The sequence below is a fragment of the Corvus moneduloides genome, chromosome 9 (genome assembly GCF_009650955.1).
Source record: "Corvus moneduloides isolate bCorMon1 chromosome 9, bCorMon1.pri, whole genome shotgun sequence".
Taxonomy (NCBI): domain Eukaryota; kingdom Metazoa; phylum Chordata; class Aves; order Passeriformes; family Corvidae; genus Corvus; species Corvus moneduloides.
In genome coordinates, this window is record NC_045484.1 from 16,208,175 (window position 1) to 16,224,426 (window position 16,252).

Consider the following 16,252-nt stretch of genomic DNA (forward strand, 5'->3'; position numbering starts at 1 on the left):
GTGTTAGCAGTGTGTGTTTGATTTTAGATAACCTCAACTGAAATAATAACCTAAAAGCTGATAGAAAAAATTTTTCTTTTGATTATCTAATAGCCTTTATAAGAAGAGGAAAGGAAGTTGGTCAGTATTAAAAAGAACTGATTGATTGTCTCTTCATGGTCATAGTGTTGAGACAGTAATTTTTTTTAAAGTGTTCTTTTTAAAAAAAAGAAGTGATAGAAAAATGGCAAATTAAAACAATTACTAAAAAACTTTGATTATTATAGATTACAATGATCTCCAACTGCACAGAATTTGTGGATGTGAAGTTAAGAACAAATGAAAAGAAAATATTGAACACTTTGAATAAAGACAAAGACAAAATAACTATCAGGTAAAATAAAATGCATTGAAAATTGAAAGTACCTTTTTAACAGTAAATAAAATGAACTGTAGAAAAGATGTATGTTTTCATGCATAGGTTTCCAATGGAGGGGAAGATAAAAACAAGAGAAATGAAAGTAAACTGGTAAATATTACATTGCGTTTTTATTTTTTATTGAAAAACTATAATTTTATGGCTGTTGAAGTCCCTGCTAAATTTTCTGTCATTTTGCAGAGGTCCAGATCTTGTATTTTGTTTTTTCTATTCTGAATTTCCTTTTTTTTTCCCCATTAAAAACTTTTATGTTGTTCTTTGTTTACAGTATAGCTTATATATCACACCCATTCTTTTTCCAGTCTCATTCAGGCTCAGCTGGGATGTATTCCTATTCAAGACTTTACTTTGACACAAGATACTGGCAGAATATTTAGAAATGGCTTAAGAGTTACTAGATGTATGGTAAAATTTAATCCTTTTTTTGGGCGCATATACTAATAAGCTACATTTTAGTTTATTAATATAAGTCAATCTTCTTTTTACAGGGTTATCTGACTTTCTGGCATCATCTAAGAACAACTTTTCTGCTTTATTAAACTCTTTGATTTTAGCAAAGTGTTTCAGGTGCAGACTTTGGGAAAATTCACTTCATGTGTCTAAACAATTGGAAAAAATTGGTAGGTGCCAGTTAGAAGTTATAAAAGTGACAGAGAATCAAAACTCATAATTAGCCTGCTAATTTCTGTGGTGTCTGCTTATATAATTGAATTAGTCTCCTAATTACTTATTTGCCACAATTGAGTACCACCATTGTCAGAAGAATCTGCCATAACAAAAGTAAGCTGGTTAGTAATTTGCTTCAGGATTTCAAAGTGTTTCAGAACTGTTCTTATTCCCTAATGTTCCTCTTAGTATCCCAGGCATATTCCACATTGATGTGATTGCGTGTCCCTGACTAGGCTATGCCTTCCTTTCCAAGAAGCTGTTACTGTAGGTCCTCTTACTTGTATGCATGAAAACCTTTTAATTCACATTGAATCATGAAATAGAAATCAATTTACTGTGCATGAGGTTCTTATACACATAATGATCAAAAGTTTCTAATGATAATCTTCCTTTAACTGTATCCTGTTATTGAATGAACTTCTCGCTGGAACTACAGGCTTGTCATAATTATTTGAGAAGGAGTTCAGAAATTTTTGAGTACTCTGTTATAAAAATGTAGTCATACTTGTTTGAGGTAGTAGTGTATCTTCCTGCTTTGATGTCTGGTCTTATCATACCTTCCTCCTTTCAAAATTTGCTGCAGCGTTCTCTTTCTTCTTTAGAGACACATCTGCTCTGCACTGAACAGTGTAGTACAGAGGTCTGCAAATTAGAGAATGACTAAACCCAAAGGTCCGTAGGGTACAGTGCATTACAGCCTTGCCTGCTCAAGTGCAGAGGCTGTAATGCTTCATTCATGTGGATTCAAAGCAAGGGACAGGGCTTGTTAGCCTGTGCACAGCACAGTGCAGAGTGCTGGGAGCACATTTCCACTATCCCACTCCTGTGCCGATGTCGACACAGTCATCTGAGGAATCTGCCTCCTGTTCAGCATTTCTATGGAGTTAGGATGAGTGGAATAAATATGGCACTTGCAGTGTAGACAAATCCTTCCCTGTACAGTATATGCAGTAGAATAAAGTCACGTTTAGTTTCTTAATAATATAAGTGGTGTATATACAGACATCTCTGTCCAATTTTTCATTTTTGAGTGCTTTTTTCTTGTGCTGTCACAGCTATTGCAACATATGTTACAAAGAACTGCTAACTTCCAAAGTGTCATTTGTTCCCCTCACAGGCTTCTTTTGAACATTCTTCTGACAGTTCACTCTTTTCCTGAATCAAACACTGAATTGACTCCTGTAGTATGATGTGATTCTTAACCTCTGTCTATGGCTGCTAAGCTTATTCTATTTGTTTGTGAAGTTAAATGAATTGTTTAAGTTCATAGAAATTTGCTGATACCATGTAGCATATTGAGAAATCCTTAATTTTTAAACTCTTATCTCAGTATGCTATTTTTGAACCTTTAAAAAGCCTTATTAATCAATATTTCCATTACAAGAGTGACTGTTCTTTGACTGACACATGGCCTTACTGAGACTGATGATTCAGTTGAATTCTTACTGCATTTCTACAACTCTTTTCCAATAATGATGCTCCCTCTTTGCTGAATTGTATGTTTGGTTTCTGTTTGCTTGTTCTGACAGACAGGATAATGATCAGTTGCCATACAGGATTTATGACATTTACTACTTGTTCAATTTCATTTCCACCCCCGTTTATTTTTTGCTCAGAAGTGTAGATGAAGATAAAGAGAAAAACTCTTATTTATATCTGGTATTCTCTTCACTGGTGGAAATCCTTCTGCCATTTTAGGAATTAGGATAAAAGAGTTAATCTTCAGCTTCAGTTATAAAGAAACAGGGTAACAGCTCTAGCAGCAGAAGTAATATGTGAGAGTTTTCAGTCTTCAGACTGCAGAGCTTCTGCAAAGGAGCAGGGAGATGGTAAAAGATGCTTTCCCTAAATCAGACCCAAAAGATGTTCAAATACACATAAAAAGACAAAAGGTCTTCTCTTTCTCTAAATTATTAAATTCTTGAGTTAAGTCTCTTCTTATAAGATTACTGTAATGAGGTTTCCCACTTAATTTTCAGATTTCTTATACTGTTTTGCAGAACTGTATGAGAAGGATCCATATACTCATTCTAAGTATTTGGTACTATTTTTTACCTACAATCATTGCAGTTATTGTAGTAGGCGGTAGTTCCAAGTCAGTTAAATGCCTTTTCATATACTGTGATATTTCTAAATCTCACTGGAAGTACTGTGAATCACAAAGAGAAATAAAAATGTATGTGGAATTCTCTGCCAGTCTGCTTTTGTGGTATATATGCCATGGGAAAGTTTTTTGCTAAAGCTGCAATAACTTGTAGAAGGTTATAATAAATACTTCTTTTTCAGTGAATTTCATTATTAACTTGCTCAGAAACACTGAGATCTTTATGATTATTATGTTAACATAGTTAAATAATTTCTTGGATAAGGAAAAAATTCTGAGACAAAGAATACTGTGTGACATGCTTTTTTTTGTCATATATATACAGAACATATTTCTCGACTCTTGTAGAAAGTGATCTAAAATCCATTTTACTGTAGAAAAATTAAAAGTTTTCAGCATTGAAATACTGAATATTTTCATGTTTGGTTTGTATTGTGTTTCTTTTTCTCTTTACTAATGGAAAAATTAAACTAAATAATACTAAAATATTTAATCAAATGAAAATAAATTTAGTGATTTGCTGGGCAGAAAATTGCATCACATGTAATATAAGTTTATTTATGCTTTGGGTTTACCTGCTATAATGCAGTTGTTCAGAATAATTTGAGGTTATTCATTGCCCTTTAACAAACGTGTATACATGTTTTTCACAGGTGTATCACTGTCAAATGCTATGGTAAATGCTGGGCTGACATCATTTAAAAAAATTGAAGACATAAATGCAAGAGAACTTGAATTGGTAACTTACTATTTTGTACATAGATAAATATGATAGGGAAAATATTGAATATTAATACTGTTACCAGTAAAAGCAGTATAGTTAATAAATATTTGCTGTATGATCATAGCAAAATTTAGATGTTTAGGTGATTTATTCATTTTAACTAGTAGACTTTAAAAAGCTGTGTAGCTACTGCAGTTTTCCTTGAAAATGTGTATGATTTTTTGTTGTAGAAAATTTAATGTGAATGATGATTTCACTGATCTGGCTGGCTGTGGGAAGTAGATGTTTAAATATGTAGAATTTCATCATTAACATTGTTTGAATCAAAGGACAATATGCACTTCTCTGTTAGGAGTGTTGGAAAAATATAAAAGGGAATATATATTTACAGTGTCTCTTAGTGTATGTTAATTATGAGAATCCCAAATTTCCATTACTGCAAGTTTGAGATAGTAGTGGAATAAAAATCTTCTGAATAATCTACAAAGCACTTCTTATTTAAGGAAAGTTAGGTGTTACCCTAGGACTGGTTCTTTGGTCTTGGCTTCTTTTCTGCCAAAACTAATTCCAGAGTTCTGAAGGATATAACAGGCTTCTAAAGGAAATCAATCTTACTGGATTCTTCTGTTTTGATTTTGGAAATTTGACTTCTCATTTCTGGCCCCTTTCGTATTTTTTCTTATCATTTGTTCTGTTTTAGTTAAGGCTTGTGCAACATAGAAGAATCATCTCGTATAAAACCTGAGTAGTTGGGTTCTGAGGTCGTTGGTAGTTCATTGGCTGTTAACTGAACAGAAGCAGTAGCAACATGAAAAAGTATTGGAATTTTCTTCTGGTAATGTTGCTATTCTGGGCATCATTGACAGTAGAGAACCAAGAGTGATAAGGGCTTTTGTTGCTAACATAATTACTCAGGTAACTGATTCCTTGGATTTACATCTTTGCAGATTTTAAACAGACATCCTCCATTTGGAAACCAGATAAAAGAGTCTGTTTTGCACCTTCCAAAATATGAACTTGACATTGAACAGGTAAATTCTTTTATATTTATTTTATGTTTTTATGCTAGTATTATTAAATGAAAAGGAAAATACTGACTTAAAGAAATTTTGAGTCTTCACTGATAGAAGATCACACAATATTGTGACCTACTTCCAGCTTAGTATATAGAATGAAACTCCTAAGTCTCAAAGGAGAGCCATGAAACAAACATTCCCCATAGTATATTGGCCTCTCTCGTTGACAGCATTTTATGTTACAGATGTAAACCAGTATATTCACATTCTAGCATTATATGTGAATCTGAGAGGTCTCTTCTATCTTGAATATAAACAAACCTAGGGATGGCAAAACATCCAAATAAAACTTACTGAAACGGTATTAACTCATGTTTATTTTCTACATCACACTTAGGAATATAGAGAAACAGTAAATTATAACATTAACCTACCTGGTGCCCTTTCCAAGGAAGGGTACAATTCTATGTGTAATCAAGAGCTTTGAGGTTCTGATACGCATTCTGTCTTTATATGGGTTACACAGACACTTTACCTTTCTGAAATGCAAAATTTGAAAAGTAACCATAAAGTTGGTAGAAATGAAGACACATTTGAAGATAAAAACTCAACAGATGCGTGAAATACTATTGTTATAACAATCAGTTCTTGTTTAGCTTTTCATTTGACATAATACCAGATGAATAGCTTGATTCTCAGAACAAAGATTTAACAATTACTAATATCTTATAGAGGAACATTGGGATGCCAAAATATAACTTCTATATAACAAGTCTTATTCTTGCTCATTTCTCTTTGCATTTGTCTTTGATTCTCAGTACTTAATCAAACTTGGGATATTCAGCTATTTAGGGCAAGTTAGTACTGTGTAATAGTGTCTCAGAACAACAAATAAAAATTGTACCACAAATTCAAACTGCTTGAGTTGAGCTTTTGTGCTTGTATCAAGTTAGAAATTTATGGAAGGGCATATATTTTACTTTGCATATTTTAGCAGTTATGTCTTCTGTATTGTTTTCCCTAGCTTCCAAAGTACAGTGACACGTTGGCTGAAATCTTAGTAACCGTCAAATTAACAAATTATGAGCAGCTACAGACAAAGAGAACAGCGCCAGACTTTCACTATGTTACATTGGTCATAGGAGATGCTGACAACCAAGTCATTTTTAATCAGAAAATTATGTATGTATGATCAGATCACATCTTTTTAGGGTGTTGGCTTTTCATCTGTTCTGTGACCTGCAGTTTTTGTGATACTTCCTACTGACGTCTAAGAGTACAAAATTATTCTTCATCTTACAGCATTTTCTAGTCACTGTTGTCATTTAAAATGCTACACAAGATCCAGAAACCCCAAAAACATGCCAGTGTACTTGTCAGTGCAGAGAGCACGTGTAAATATCTGTTCAACATCAATGTCATATTATGGAAGTCATAAAAATTTACCCATAAATATAAAAGAGGATAGATTATTAAAAGATAATTAAAAGATTATCTAGTAAAAGATAGATTCACCAGTTGTTACTTACTCCTGTTAGCTATATTTCTTTAATTATATTTTATAAATTGTTTTTTTCCCTCAGAGATGGAATTAAATTCTCCAGTTGGGTAAAAGATACTTGGAGCAAATGGGAAAAGAGAAACAAAATCTTTTTCAACTGCCTGACCTTCATGAGAATTCTGGCCAAAATCTGGCATTTTTGGCACAACTGAAACTGATCTGCAGAATCCTGGGTCTCTTATGGCCATAAATCATGCATTATTGGAAAGTTATTCTTAGGCCACTTATCAAGCAAAACTGAAGAACTAAGACCAAATATAGGCTCTTTCACTTGGTTACAGATACTATAGTATACAGTCTTGTTTTCATTGACCATGTCTAACAAAACTTTGCATTACAGGGATTCTGTGCTGCTGAAAACTGGAAATTGGATGAAGAAAATTGAAGTGAAAAGAGCTCTTAGATCAGAAGACATTAGCATAAATTTAATTAGTTCTGATTATGGTAGGTTATGGTATTCTTTGAATTAAAAAGCAACTGCATAAGAATTTTGAATTAAAACGCGATTAAACCAAAGAATAATAAAGTGAGCTGTTCTGGAAACAAAACTCTATTATATGTGTTTTACTGGGTTGCATACTACCTGTCCTAATTACGTATCTGGTTTTTTTTGTTAACTACCGCATTAAGGAACTAGGAAGCATCAACTGTTACTAGGAGACAGTAACAGTTTTGCTCTGTTGATACAGATTGGGATTCTCTTTTTTCCTCCTTCGAGTGAATTAACTTTCAGAGGGATAACCTATCAGCCTGAGAGGTTATTTAGGCTGAGCAGAGCTGTCTTTGTGAATGGTTAGGTTTTGCATTGTAGTAAAGAGGTGTTGGATATGGATTCATCTCCACTTTGGTAACAAGAAATTCCTACACCTGAAAATGTAGTGCAGATTTAAACATTGGTCCCTCAGTGCCAATTTCCGTACAATTGGAACTATAGTAGCATATGAGGAGAGACCCTTACGACCTTGAAACACAAGACTTTGAAAAACAATTTAAAATTAGACTGGCTCCATTAAATTCTGTCATCATGCCCCACCAGTAAAGAAGATTGCTGTGTGTTAGATTAACTGAAGTGTAGTTGATGCTTCCATGGTAAATATTGAACATTGAGATTATTACAATAATCAAGCCTGGAATAATCAATGTTTCTATAGCTAGACCTGTGGCTCTGGAAAATGAAGGGTTTTCTAACCACACAGAAATTAAGAAAATTGTCCTTTTATCTACATATTGTACTGAGTTCAGTAAAACTCAGCACAACAGTTGATTTTTCTGAAACTGGTAACAGTGAAATTAGAGTAAACCCAGGTCTTCCTAGTCTCTATTTTGAAGTCTGTTCCTATTTCAGACTTGAAGGAAGTCTCAAATTTTTTAAAAGCCTGTCTGGTTTTCCAGCAAATTTTATTTCCATAATAAAAGACAAAATTAATCTCTTTACAAAGGGTGTCTCTCAGTCTCATGAATATTAGCATTCAACTTGAGAAGTATTATCAACATACTCATTTTATGCCTTTGCCACTACAGAGCTGCTGATACTCCTGAACAGAGACTGTAGTACAATTTAAAAGTTGAAATTTTATCAGCAGTGCAAAGCCATAGATAAATTTACTTTTAAAACAATACAAGAACATTTGGTTAAAGGGACTAATTTTGTTGTTCTTCTATCAACTATATCTTTAATTCTGGAAATGTTTAGAGTTTTTAATCTCAATCCTAAAGAATCTGGTTGTATAAGAGTGTGCTTTAAGGGTAAACTATTTTAACAAATTTCCATGATATTTGAATAACATTTACTTGCTTAAACACTTCAGAAAACTGAAGATAATCAGTAGTAGTATTGGTATCAGTAGTATTGGTGCCTTAGGTTTTAACTTTTATATTTTTCAAATCCTGTACTGCTTAGTATGTAACTCTGAAACTTATAGCCTGTTAGCTGCTATTCTCTCATGCTGGTTAGACATAACAAACCCTCTCTGGGCCTGAACTCAATGACACCTTGTTGTCCTAGGCCCCAAAATACGTAAACTAAAGCCTCTGACAGGGGGAGCAAACTTGGGGTAATTACATCATTGCCTGAAAATATAATTGGAAAGCTAACCCTGATATGCAAATGGACCAAACTTATAAAAGTGTGAAAAACCCGTGACCCAGCAGCCATCTTGGGTGGAGCCCCTCAGAGGTTTTTGACCCCCAAGGTGTACCTTTGAAGGCCCTTCAAATAAATACCCACTTTATTCTCTCAATCTTGTGTAGCCTCTGTTTTCAGGTAGCCACTTCAAGGCATCAATATAGAAACAGTTTAAAACCATTTTTAGTATTTTTGTCTTTTTTTTTTCCAAGTTGGCCTTGATATACAGCAAGCATATACAGCCTTCTACTTAACACCAAAACCAGAGGGACATAAGGTGGTTACAAATCAAAAATTGACAGCTGAATCTACACGTGATACATGTTATGGCTCACCCCAAAGTCTGCCAGCAGCAAAAGTAGATACAGGTAAATGGTCAGATCTGGCTAATACCAAAGTCAACAGAAAATTGAATTTTGCTTTCAGTAGGGAGCTAGATCTTTATTTATCCCTGCTGTTTCTTTCTCAAAGGTAATAAAAATACAGTGCTGCTGCTTCTGCTTGTCAAGTACTACAGTGCAATTCTTTGATGATTTTGAAAGTAAGAAAAATCATTGATATCTAATATTACTGTTTGAATCCCTGTATTATATTTATCTAGGAGGCAGATCTAAACAAGAGATTGCTTACAAGAAATATGGAAACAGAGAATGCAACCACCGCTGTAAAAATAAAGATGTGTGTGGGCATGACTGCTGTGAGTTTCATTAAATCTACTACTTCTGATACTTTTGGACAAATGCAATTTAGAACAGGTCCCATCATACCAATGGCTAAGTCACAGAAACAAAACAAGCAAGAGAATGGGGCCTGAGTTGTTGTAATGATGCAGTCATAAAACCAGTTATAAATAGCTTTGTTAATAGCACTTTTATAAGAACTACAATGATTAATATATTTTGAATTTAGGTTCTGTTTTAAGAAAATGTCAAGCTTGTTACACTTTTATATAAATACTGTGTTAAATCTCGTAGTTAGCATGTTAAATCTTTTAGAATCTTTTAATAGAAGATACTAAGCTTAGTGGCAGTTTTTCAAAGTCATTTGAAAATAATTAGGATTTATCCCTTGTAACTAATCTGAAGATTATTTTGCTTCATTTTCTCAGGTAAAACTGGCGTACTTCCAAAGTCACAGATGAATGGAGACACAAAGTTTTCTTTGTACCTAGCTGATTTAAGGAGCAGGAACTCAGTTTCATCTATACCCCCAGTAAAACGGCTAAAGGTTCATTTAAATGCAGTCAGCCATTTCATAGGTTTATTTTAATCTGTTACATATTTGTAGGCATTGTTTGCACAGAGAATTTTATCACTAAATATGAACATTCAAGTTTGACTTTTCTGTGCGGAGTGCAAAAAGTAAAGAAGTACAAAGGTCCAGGAATCTTTGAGAGGTTCTACTGCTCTTTGGAACGCTTCCAATGGTCCACTTTTGTGCATGCCCTCTATGTTTTTTTCTTTTATGGCATTTGATAGGTTGTGGTTGGTGAGGTTCAAAGGCATTGCTGGAAGGTACTGCACTGTGACTTGGTTTGGCAAAATATGACCTGAATGAAACAAACTGTGGTATTTATTAGTCATGCTGCTAAGAGATCTTTTATCACAGGCAGGTAGATACACTTGTTTATAAGAAAACCATCCATATTAGTTTTAAACCTCTGAAAGATTTCATGGCTTGCACTTTATTCCTCTGAATGCAGTGTTAAACTCGGTCTTTCTGCAGCAAGAATGACATTTGAGGTATTGAAGGGTTTTATTTCCACCTCACAGTTTAGTTTGCTTGTTGGCTTGCAATAGAGAATTAGTTAGCCTATAGCTAATACAGATGAGAGTCAGTCTAGCTTTGCCAGGGTGCTGCACTAGAAGCACATAATTCAAACCTTTTTAACTGATGACATTAGATAAGCAGACACCGGAAAGATTTTATGACATTTAAATATTATGCTAACTTACAATATTAATGATGTAATTAATCCTGTTAAAAAATAACAGTTCTCAATATGTTTATATCTTATAAGTTAAAATATTTTGCTTTCTTTAGGTGCAGATGTTAAATCAACATGTGGAAAATGTGGATCTCAAACAATTTGTTTTTACACCTAAGTCTTTACTGCCAGCCTTGCCAAGGTACTACTAAGAATTGTTTTGTGAATAAAATTACTTCGCAACTTTCTGCAACTGTTTTACTGACACGTCATTGATCTTTTTTTTTTTTTTTTTTTTCCCCAAACAGGTCTAGCAATAAACTGTCATCTTCATCACCTTCAGTGGACCAGGTAGATAATACCTTAGAAGTATCTCAGAAACAACTGCAATCCTGGAATTGTGGAAAGAGTAGTAAGTTATTGCTAATGTTTAAAATTACAATGTTCACTGTTTTGATCTTTCATTTAATCCTTCATGTTTTTCTGCCATACAGATAAAAGCAGATATTGTTTTTCAGATTCTTTGAATGTGGACTTTGAACTGAGAGATGATATTTGGGATGATATTGATGATGAGAAATTGCTATTTGCTAGTAATTTTGTCAGTAGAGAATTAGGTAAGATTATTTCAACAAACATTTTTCCTTTCCTATATACAAATTATTCTACAGGCTGTTATTTGAGAATAAATTGTTATCGTATACAATGAATAGAACTACCTGAAATTTTTGGTTAATTGATTTGACTGCCAGGTTTATTATTCTACCTTGAATGCCACATATGTTGTGACAAATCTAATACAGAAGGCAGAGTTGAAAAAGTCACAATTAAAATTTTTTTGGTGGCCCGCAACTGCATAATTGTTGTTGCATAATGTATACTGACTGTGTATCTCTGCTTATCTTTGTATTAGCCCAAAACCCATAGAAGAAAAAGTTCAAGTGTTAAGACCCCTTAATAATTTTCAAAGTATTATTTATCATATCATGTGAAATATTTAGAAGAGGTTGGGGCTGCTTCTCAACTCTCTTTTTAAAATTTTCATTCTTTCATGGAACGTGGAAATATCTTCACATTCCAGATGAGTGTCAACCCCTCTGCCAGTATACAACAAGCAAAGCCACAAATAACATTTCGAAAGAGTAAGAGTTATATAATTTACTACTATTTTATTCAGTTTAAAATATTGTCTGTATTTCACATGCATCTGTGTAATTAAATATATAGAAGGTTCTTCACTTGTAAAAGTGAATGAAATTTCAATGTTTAAAAGGTATGAATTGTTGAATGATTTTAATGTGGTTTTTATTTAAGTGTGCAGGGAAATAAGGAGAAAATTCTGAACTGAAAAGCAAATACATTTGCACTTCTGTAAAAATACTGAAATTATTCAACTTGGTATTTTCAGTTTATGCACAGTACAAGATGAGACCAATATTCAGAACTCAGATGTTTCTGTGGTCAGTAGCACATCAAGAGTGAATTTATCTGTACAGAACAGAAATATAACTTCGGTGAGTAAAAATATATTGATAACAGAATTTCCTATACTTAACAGTATTTACTGTGTAAATATATCTGCCATATCTGACTTAGGAATCAGTTAGGACATCCTGTGTTGTCCAAACCTGCATGCACTTTGTGTTCATTGGGATATTCCTGATACAAAGAAATAGGACATTAATTTACTTTATATAGCATGATTTCAAAACTATTTACTCAATTTGATAGTTTTTCCATCCAGTATGTAGTTAGATTCATCACATGCTTGTTCCTTGTCAAACACCATAATATCAGTTAAATACCAGTACTACATTCTACAACAACCTGTCAGTTTCTCTTTGACTTAGTTGGTTTAACCATATGAACTTTTTAACTTTTATGTTGCAGTTCAGTTTTCAAGAAAAAAAGCATTCAAGTCCTTCTCAAGAGCTAAAAAATGTACAGTGTTCTGCCATGTCAGAAATAATCTCAGACTCTTCTAAATTCTCTAGGAAGGAAGATTTTTTTATTTTCACGAAAGAACAGGAAAAAGAAGTAGATCCTAGGTAATAAAAACTTACATATATTTTTCTTTTTCTTCAGTGTTCCAGTGCTTAGTTCTTCGTGGAACACAGACCTTTAGGCAACGTTTTAGTTTCTAATATTCATTGTTAAAAAGTTTAGTTTTCACAATAATAATAACAATTAGCTGTTCTTAAAAGAGAAATTAAATTATTTTGCTTGTCTTGGTTTCTCTTGACTCTATATAGTGTTCCTGATTTCATGTGCTTTGATGAGCTATACCTTATTTGTTTGTTTGTTTGCTTAATTTTCTTTAGATGTCTTCTTGATGATGAAGTCAATGATGTCAAGCCCTTTCTTGGAATATTTGATGGTATTTTGTAAAACATGTAAACAAAATACATTGTAAGCGCTGGGGAAAAAACTTACAGTCAATTTTACAGTGAAGGCTTCAGTTAAGAGAATTTGATTTCTGTTGTATACCTGTTTATCAGTATCTGGATTGCTGTGTAGAGTATATAATAATAAAACTGATGTCTAGTTTATAGAATTTATAGACTATAAGAAATAATATATTGTTTTGATAAGTACTTAAGTATTTGTTTGTTGACCTTGCTGTTTTCAGGTTTATAAAGAAAAAATATTGAAATATGTCAAAGGAGAATAGTTCACGAACTGAAGGTGCTTTTATAGATAACAGAAAATCCCATAAGGGAAAGTAAGGGATTTGTAGTAATCTGTTTGTAGTAACATGTCCTGCTTCTCAAGTAATCTTTAAGTGAATGAAAGACTCTTTCCTTGGAAATTTCGTAATGTTTTTTGGGTTTTGCTTTAAGTTTCTCTGAAGCTGAATTTTTCATAGTGCTGATTCTGTGAAATAATTAGATTTAAAAATAGAAGTAATAGAATGATAAATTATTCTAGATTCTAGATATTCCTTTTGACAGTGCTATGAATGTGTTAATAAAAAAGTGCAACTTAAGCAGATATGTTTCCAGATTCTCAGCAAACCAGTTGTTAAATGTCTGTAAAAATATTCTAAAACTCCATTGGCTGTTCACTTTCATACCCAAGGTCATAAAATGGACATTCGTGTGTCCTAATACAGATTTAGGCACCAGGCATTGGTTTTGGATATCTTCTTATAGCTTTAGTGTTTGAACAGTAGACCTTGCAAGTTCAACAGTTAGTAGAAGATATGATATTGCCTAAAATCCAAGAGACTGTTAATTTTTACTGCTAATTATTCAAAATGTGAGGAATTAAAATGTTACAATCACGTGTGGAACATTAGCTGTCTGTTCTTGTAATATTGTTTGTGGTGCAACCAAATGCAGCCATGTTTTGCTGCACTACTAGGTTGTAATTTTCTCAGCTAGTAACATTTTACTTGACTGCAGTGTTTCCTTATGCTTTTGACTTGATATAACTCTTTCTCTGCATGAAAGAATGGCCTAGCGTAAGCAGTCTCAATACTCACCACTCAATATGTTTTGGACTATGCAAAAGTCAGCAGGCCCAAGTTTAAACCTCACTTTTCTACACCTCAAGTATTTTATTACATCTGGAAGCTGTAATCCCTTTTTGTCTGATTTTTTAATTAATTAAGCTTCCAAGCTGATGTAACTCAGAATTAAATTACTATACTACTGCTACATTTAGCCCAGCAGTCCTAGTCATGTACACATTACAGTTCTGTGTCAGGGTAAGATGTAAGAATGTGGAGTTTATCTCCTGCCCATCGCCATCTTCTGATTTCCATGGAAAACAGATGCCTCCCAGGCAGATACAGTGATGTTTCTCAAAAGATGCTTCGTATAAATGACATGGGGACAAAAATCCCAGGTCATGCCCCAGAAGTGTTGACATAGCTATGGAGAGCTGTAATTTCCATGGTTTAATTGAATCACATTAAGTGATAAACCTAGTTCACCTGGACACCCTGTCTAGTCACTAGAAAGAGGCAAACACTGTCAGAAAATATTTCAGATTGTAAGTGGGCTGAATTACTCTTTGGTGGAACTCCCCAAATTACCTGTGATGAGAGTGACATGGAGAGGCTGGTGTGCTGTCATTTCACAGGCAGGCTCACTGAATTGCCTTTCTTGTGCACATGAGATGCCTGAATTCCTTTATCCATCTAAGGATCTAACTTTCCTAAGGTGAATAAAACAGCAAAAGATGGCTGTGCTTTGTTTCAGGTGCTGACCAAATGCTAAAAGAGAATAATTAAATTCAGCAGGATATCATCAGAATATTTCACTAAGCTACTAACAATGAGTAAAATATAGACTAAAGTAACTAAAATCGTTGTTGGAGTCTAAACTGATCCTTATTTTTAATTCTACATAGAGTTGTAACATTAAATGAGTGGCTTGAGTTTCAATCAATGGGATTGTGTAAGTAATTCTTTGGGGATACAGCAGGATGCCACAGACTTTAGTCTGGGGATGATTCTACAAAATTTACATTATAAAAAATACTGTTTCCTATAATGGAGTAGTGAAAGAAAATTCAATGTGACAAGAAGTCAGATTTTACTATCTTACTTGTGTGATTCTCCATAATAAAATACATGCTTATACCTGCTTTTAATTTAACTTCAACTTCCTTATATGCTTCCTTGTCCCATCACACATATTGATTTCAAAATATAAACTGAGGTCAACCATATCTGTGCCTGAAGAAAATGCAATATGCACTCAAAACCCATAATCTTCAAAAAATAGTGGGAAAATAAGCGTAGTGTTTAAACATGTTGCCAGACACATTTGTGTATAAGGTAAGTTTATAGCATACAGAATACTGTAAATGTATTGTGACATAATTTTTATTCTAGGGAGCATGTTTTGTGCACATTTTAATTATGTAGACTTTATTAATTTATTGAAGATTTTCATGAGTTAAACATTACAGTAATTGTTAAAATAAGAGCAGTTGCAACAAGTGAGACTCTGGTTATTTGGGTTTATTTTTACTTAGATATACCTTCACAGAATAGTTATGTGAGGTATAAAAGTTGGTGCTCTTAAAGGCAGTCAGAATAATGATAAAGAATGAACAGAAGTCACCATATGAAACCAATATGCACAAAATAGTTAAAATCAGTCATTTTGCAGAGCACAAATGATACCAATCTAATTCATCATTATGACAGTACCAGTGGTACCTCTTCTGAAAGAAAGGGTGTCTTGCATTAGCTCTTTATATCACCCCTTCTGCATTTTATGTAGATGAGCAAAAGAGCTGGATCACATCAATTGTTTTACTGCCAGAATCTTTAATTATATCTCTGAAATGAGATCCGTGAATGCTTGGGGTTTTTTCCAAGCTCCTTTGCTTAACAGGGAAATAGAAAAGAAGGGACTAATCAGGGTAAAATTCACTTCCTGCAGAGGGCTAATAACACATTGAATTTTTGGAAGATTTCCATGAGAATTAACTGAGACACATATGGTGTTTTCAGTGATGAAGTTCAGCTTGACTGAAACAATCAGATAGAAAAAGGGCAGGTATTTATTGGCTGCTACTGTTCAGCTGAGATAAGGGCCAACCTGGCTGAGCCATGCTTCTGTGTTTGTTCTTGAAATCTGTGTGACATTAAATTGTATGAGTTTAAGCCTTCACTTTTCTCCCAGTGTTGTAGCTCCTGGTCTCCATGTGCTCTGGACAGGAGTTTGAGATGGAAGGGGCTGGAGTAAGGA

The 16,252-nt window shown here is 33.6% G+C and overlaps 1 protein-coding gene across 9 annotated transcripts in view; it reads left to right on the plus strand.

The window, feature by feature from the left end:
* Nucleotides 1–13,836, plus strand: part of HFM1 (helicase for meiosis 1) — a 36,331-nt gene extending 22,495 nt beyond the window's left edge. For 4 of the 9 annotated variants that reach the window (XM_032118181.1, XM_032118190.1, XM_032118183.1 and 1 more), the window contains 18 exons: nt 267–373; nt 461–508; nt 721–818; nt 907–1,038; nt 3,845–3,930; nt 4,863–4,946; nt 5,956–6,113; nt 6,833–6,936; nt 8,830–8,985; nt 9,219–9,314; nt 9,726–9,844; nt 10,661–10,746; nt 10,853–10,956; nt 11,063–11,161; nt 11,626–11,686; nt 11,953–12,058; nt 12,435–12,592; nt 12,866–13,836. In XM_032118181.1, coding sequence (XP_031974072.1) covers nt 267–373; nt 461–508; nt 721–818; nt 907–1,038; nt 3,845–3,930; nt 4,863–4,946; nt 5,956–6,113; nt 6,833–6,936; nt 8,830–8,985; nt 9,219–9,314; nt 9,726–9,844; nt 10,661–10,746; nt 10,853–10,956; nt 11,063–11,161; nt 11,626–11,686; nt 11,953–12,058; nt 12,435–12,592; nt 12,866–12,932 — 1,869 coding nt within the window. In that variant the 3' untranslated portion in view covers nt 12,933–13,836. Of the gene's footprint in view, nt 1–266; nt 374–460; nt 509–720; nt 819–906; nt 1,039–3,844; nt 3,931–4,862; nt 4,947–5,955; nt 6,114–6,832; nt 6,937–8,829; nt 8,986–9,218; nt 9,315–9,725; nt 9,845–10,660; nt 10,747–10,852; nt 10,957–11,062; nt 11,162–11,625; nt 11,687–11,952; nt 12,059–12,434; nt 12,593–12,865 lie in introns of those variants that run through there. The other 5 variants (XM_032118182.1, XM_032118185.1, XM_032118184.1 and 2 more) reach the window with 5 other exon arrangements.
* Nucleotides 13,837–16,252: the final 2,416 nt, after the last annotated feature.